Here is a 6,000-nt window from a genome sequence, read left to right as displayed (position 1 = left end):
AACTTTGCTGAAACTGAAGTAGGACTGGGGAAACCATGATCATCATTGCACCCTACTGACTGAGGAAGACTTGGTTCCTCCTATATCTGGAGTTGGCCTCTGAAGAACTGTGGAGGTCGGACTGTTTTCCAACCCCTATCACGGTCTCTTTTGCATCCCAACCTCTAGTCCCTGACCCTAACGGCCTGGATGTTGATAATGTAGAATTTGCATCTCTGCAGATGCCTGAGGTTGTGTCCAGAATCCTCCTGGCTTCCAGAAAAGATTTTAAATGGAGGAGGTTTGCCATCTGATGTGAGGGCATGGTCCTAGATCCTCTCTCCTTATACCTGCCTGAATACCTCCTACAACTTTCCAAGTCTGATTTAAAAACCAACTCTATAAGGATTTACCTCACTGCTATAAGTGCTTATCACTGTGTAGCAGCCTCTAGTTTGCTTCATGAGAAATTTGCTGTTGACAAAGCCTCTTATCAAACCTCCAATTGTGTCATGGCATCCTCACCCAGCTGATGAAAGTTCCTTTTGAGCCTCTTGATCCTTGTCATCTGAAGTATCTGACCTGGAAGATTTTGTTTTTGATGGCAGTCACTTCAGCTCACAGGGGACAGTGAGCTTGAAGTCCTAGTAGCGAATCCAGCTTACACTAGGTTTTCATCATAACAAAGTAGTTTCTTCCTAAGGTGGTGTCAGAATTCCATCTTAATCAGTCAATTGTCCTACCAACATTCTTCCCAAAGCCTCATGCCCTTCCTGGCAAAAATGCAGTGCACATCTTGGACTGCAAGCAAGACTTAGCCTTCTGTGTGGAGTACACTAAAACCCATAGACAGTCCACCCAGCCTTTTGTTTCTTTTAAGTCAAACAGGTTGGGGGTAGCCATCAGTAAACACACTTTATCCAATTGGGTATCAGACTGCATCTTTTTCACATGCCTAGTTGGATTGTCTTTGGATGGTCATGTCACAGCTCATAGTGTCAGAGTTTTCTTATTGTTATACTGTCCATCAGGGGATTATCTGAGTGGTTTACAGTACTAATGCATTTAATGAAAAGGGTAGTGAGGAGAAATAAGATGGTGAGAGTAAGTTAAGAGGAGAGGAAAGAGAGGAAGAACTACAATATGTAAAGGAAAAGAGAGATATGGGGGGGGGGGGGGGGGGGATGAAAGGGATGGGTAGAATGGATGGTAGTTGTAGCTCATAGGCTCACAACAGGAGAGGTTATTGAGAAAGCCATAGTAAAAGAACTGAGGATTACAGTAGCTTTAGGTGAAAGCATTAGAGCTGTGGCAGCGTTGGTATCCCACTTGAAGTCGGCCTCTGAAGAGATTTGGAGAGCTGCAATGTGATCTTCAGTCCACGCATTCACTTCTTTATAACCAATGCAACAGCCGGTTTGGTCAAACAGTTCTGCAGAATTTGTTTAGCATCTAGTATCCAACTCCACCCTCCACAACAGGACTGTTTTGTTCTTAGCGTTATTGGTTCTTTTTGGCCTTGCCATCCCTATTGACTGTTGACTGTTTGTTGTCTTAGTTAGCCTGGTAGCTAGGGATTCCCACTTGTGAGTTTCCTGTGTCCTGCTTGTCCTCAGAGAAAATGAAGTTACTCACCTGTAGAAGTGTTCTCTGAAGACAACAGAACAAGGATTCTCACAAATCCTCCCTCTTGTCCTAGGAGTTGCATCCTTTAACTTTTTGATCCAACTACAGGTCCCGTGTGACTTGGGCAGGTGGGAAGGCACTCATGCATGCATGGTGCAGGCCTACTAAAGGCTTCTAGAAATTTTTGGAATGCTAGGTAGCATCTGCACTGGTGCTCCGTCGAGGAACATCATCCACTTGTGAGAATCCTTGTCCTGCTGTCGTCGGAGAATGTCTGTTACAGGTGAGTAACTTTATTTTTCCTCTAAAATGCTTTTCCTCCACCTTCATATAATGATCATTTGCCTTTGAGGGTGTTTTTTACGGAGATGAAATCACTGCTACTCCAGCACCCCTATCCTCAGTCAGGATTTGGACATTGCCATGATGCAGATATGGACATGCTCATTTGGATAGTCTTCCTGGGTAGTGACCCTGGATGACTTTCCATGTTGACTACCAGATGTAGCAACAGTCTTTCAAATCATTTGCTCTCTATATGTTTTTGGCAGTAAAAAAAAAAAAAAGAAATCAAATTTTGCCCCAGCTACCCCAAAATGAATGAAAACCTCATGATATAGAACAGCAGGCTGAGGCCATGCAATGTTTTTATTTGCTCAAACTGATAGTGTGTACAGCGTAACCTCAGTCATCGTACAGGCTGCAGGTGTTCTTTGAATTAATGATTTACCAGACAAACAAGGGCTTTCCATCCTCCTTTGCCAGGTGCTTTAGACATTTGAGGAGGACTTGAACAGTTTTTACGTCATCACAAGGCACAATTGAGGTCACAGTTCTTTTCAATATTTCAGGATCCAAAAGGTTTTTGAATTCACTGCTTCCAGGTTGTGGTCGCTCCTTGAGGATACCATATCTGTTCACCAGGTACTCTGTAAACTGCGGATGGTTCTTGGGGTCATAGCCAAATTCCTGCAGTTTGTTCATAATGTCTGTATAGCGCTTAGTCATCTCTGCACGTTTCACTTCATCTACTTTGTTTTTGTGCCTATCACAGGAGAACTGGGAAGAGAGAAGTGCTATTATCAGTAGGGGCTGAATTCTGTGGAACCAGCCTATCTCTGCTCTGTAATGATAAGCTCAGGGACCCAGATGGCCTTTGTCTGTTCTGGTCCATAGTTCAAAAACCAGAGCACCAGCCAGATTCTTGCTGTCCCCTCCCCCCTCCCCATACAGATTTCTTCCTAATTTTAAGCTCAGAGGACCAGCCTGTCTCTCTTTTTGCTGTTTCCTGATTCCCTTACAATTGGATTGTGCTTCTTCTGTAATCTAAATTCTATAAGATTACTGGATCTACTTCCCAATCTTCCCTCTAAATTCTGCATCACTGAGTGAACCCAAGCATCTATATTACTGACAGCTCTTTGTTCCACCCACCCAAGTGAGAGCCATTACCCATTGTGCGTGACCGACAGCTCTGTGCAAACCTCTTTAGCTATCCCATTACCGAGAATGCTCCCAGCTATTCTATTTGACTTCCTACCTACCCTAGTATCACTGAGAGCTCCCAATTTATTCTAAGTCTGATAGCTCTGTTTCCTAGTCTCTCCTCCCACCTCACCGTTACTGATAGTCCCCAACCATTCTAGGGGCAATTTGAAATCTTGTACCTAGTTGCATGGTTGAACCTGTTGCTTAACTTTTAAAGGAAAAAGATATATATATTTTCCTTTGAAACTTACCATGGATACCAAGTACCTGTGGACATTGCACCTACTTTTTCTAATGGTAAAATTTCAACAGAAAATCATGTGCATAATTTGAAAATGCAATTTGTATGCCTTATTTTTTTTCTCTCACCTCCAAAATTCAATGTGAAATACAAAGAGTAACTGGGATATATGCAAAACTACAGTATCAGTCACCAAATAAACCAATTTAAATAATCATAAAAATATGCTTTAATAAACACATACATGATATGTAAAGTGTATAAAGTATTGTCCATTGTTGTTATTACACCATATAGGAGATACCCAACGTGTTTTGACATGATGCCTGCTTCAGGGGCCTTGTCAATTTATCACTGTTATCCTGCTAGTTTGATTATTCCATACACCCCATTACACTCTCTATGATCACTTGACTCACATTAATTAGTTTTCTCCGAGGACAAGCAGGCTGCTTGTTCTCACTGATGGGTGACGTCCACGGCAGCCCCTCCAATCGGAACACTTTCTAGCAAAGTACTTTGCTAGTCCTCGCGCGCCGATGCGCACCGCGCATGCGCGGCCGTCTTCCCGCCCGAACCGGCTCATGCCGGCCAGTCTTCTTTTGTCCGCGCTCGGTACGGTCGTGTTTCGCCGTTCGCGCCCCAAAGTTGACCTCGCGCGTCGTTTTCGACTTAGTTTAAAAAAAAAAAAAAGGGTGTCGGAAGGAGACCTTTATGGTTTTCTCCCTTCCCGTACTTCTAGTTTTGCCCCGGTAAGTTTTCTTTCGTCGTCGGGGTAGGCCCTATTTAGGCCTCGGTTCGAAGTTTTCTTCTCCCTATTTTTGTGGTGCCATTTTCGCCATTTCGAGTTTTGATCTCGCCGGCGCGATTTTTCCGCCCATGACATCGAAGTCTTCCATCGGCTTCAAGAAGTGCACCCAGTGCGCCCGGGTAATCTCGCTCACTGACAGGCACGTGTCGTGTCTTCAGTGTCTGGGGGCTGGGCACCGCCCGCAGGCCTGTAGTCTGTGTTCTCTTTTGCAAAAGCGGACACAGGTAGCGAGATCAGCCCAGTGGAACGTTTTGTTCTTGGGCTCTTCGTCGGCATCGGCACCGGCAGTATCGACTGCTTCGACGTCGTCGGCACCCGGACCTTCATCCTCGCCCCCGATTGCATCGAGTGCATCGAGGCATCGGCCCTCTGCATCGGGGCGACATCGGAGGGCTGCGTCGGCGTCGGTGGTATCGAGACCTCCTCGTCTGCTGATGTCGTCGGACGGTGGTGCTTCGTCTGGAGTGCAGGTGAGGGCTGTCCATTCCCCTGCTGGTGGCGGTGAGCCTTCGGGTGGGTCTCCCCCTACCCTGAGGGCTCCTGAGGTACAGCCCCCCCGAGACCGACCTCCTTCGGCCTCGGCCCCGAGGAAGAGACGGCTGGATTCTACGTCCTCCTCGTCAGTGACGGGAAGCTCCGGTGACATGCTTCGTCCCAAAAAATCGAAGAAGCATCGTCACCGGTCCCCTTCCCGTGTCGGCACCGAGAGCTCTGGGTCGCCGAGGGAGTCGGCACCCAGTAGGCATCGGCACCGAGAGGACCGCTCGCCCTCTGTTCAAGAGGTGTCGGTGCGCTCCCCTTTGGACAGCCCGGAACAGCCTCCACGCCCGGAACAGGTTCTGACATCGACTCCTGCATCGGCTTCCATGTCTTTTTCCACAGCCGCTCTACACGAGAGCCTCCGGGCCGTTCTCCCAGAGATCCTGGGAGAGCTGTTGCGCCCTACCCCTCCGGTACCGGGGGTGCTTGCGCCACCGGTACCATCGAGCGAGGCGCCGGCTGGTCCATTGTCCGGGGTGAGGTCTCCGACATCGGTGCCGCTTGCGGTACCGATTGCTGTAGCCTCCCAGGAAGGCTCCCCGACTACGTCGGCGGAGGGAGCTTCGCCGGTGCGGGCGAGGGAGTCTACCTCTCGACGCTCCCACCGTGGCCGTGGTTCCACGGAGTCAAGCCGGGCACGGTTGCAGACACAGGTCCGTGAACTTGTGTCTGACACCGATGGTGAGGCCTCGTGGGAAGAGGAAGAGGACATCAGATATTTCTCTGACGAGGAGTCTGAGGGTCTTCCTTCTGATCCCACTCCCTCTCCTGAAAGGCAGCTTTCTCCTCCTGAGAGCCTGTCTTTCACTTCCTTTGTCCGGGAGATGTCTACGGTTGTGGAGGACGAGCCCAGGGCTGAAATGTTTGAGCTCCTGGACTATCCTTCTCCACCTAAGGAAGCGTCCACAGTACCCATGCATCATGTCCTCAAAAAGACATTGCTGGCGAACTGGACCAAGCCTCTAAGTAATCCCCACATTCCCAAGAAGATCGAGTCCCAGTACCGGATCCATGGGGACCCAGAGCTGATGCGCACTCAGTTGCCTCATGACTCTGGAGTTGTGGATTTGGCCCTAAAGAAGGCCAAGAGTTCTAGGGAGCATGCTTCGGCGCCCCCGGGCAAGGACTCTAGAACCTTGGACTCCTTTGGGAGGAAGGCCTACCATTCTTCTATGCTCGTGGCTAAACTTCAGTCCTACCAGCTCTACACGAGCATACACATGCGGAACAATGTGCGGCAGTTGGCGGGCTTGGTGGACAAGCTCCCCCCCGAGCAAGCCAAGCCATTTCAGGAGGTGGTCAGGCAGCTGAAGGC

General features: G+C 48.6%; 1 protein-coding gene across 1 annotated transcript in view; it reads right to left on the bottom strand.

Moving 5' to 3' along the window:
• Window positions 1–2,266: 2,266 nt before the first annotated feature.
• Window positions 2,267–6,000, bottom strand: part of LOC115460481 (speriolin-like) — a 311,675-nt gene continuing 307,941 nt past the window's right edge. The window contains exon 10 of the mRNA XM_030190246.1: window positions 2,267–2,664. Coding sequence (XP_030046106.1) covers window positions 2,332–2,664 — 333 coding nt within the window. The 3' untranslated portion in view covers window positions 2,267–2,331. The remainder of the gene's footprint in view (window positions 2,665–6,000) is intronic.

This window comes from Microcaecilia unicolor, chromosome 1, assembly GCF_901765095.1.
Source record: "Microcaecilia unicolor chromosome 1, aMicUni1.1, whole genome shotgun sequence".
In the NCBI taxonomy this organism is placed as follows: domain Eukaryota; kingdom Metazoa; phylum Chordata; class Amphibia; order Gymnophiona; family Siphonopidae; genus Microcaecilia; species Microcaecilia unicolor.
The sequence above is the reverse complement of the archived record's forward strand: the minus strand, read 5'-3'. Positions and strand labels throughout refer to the sequence as shown.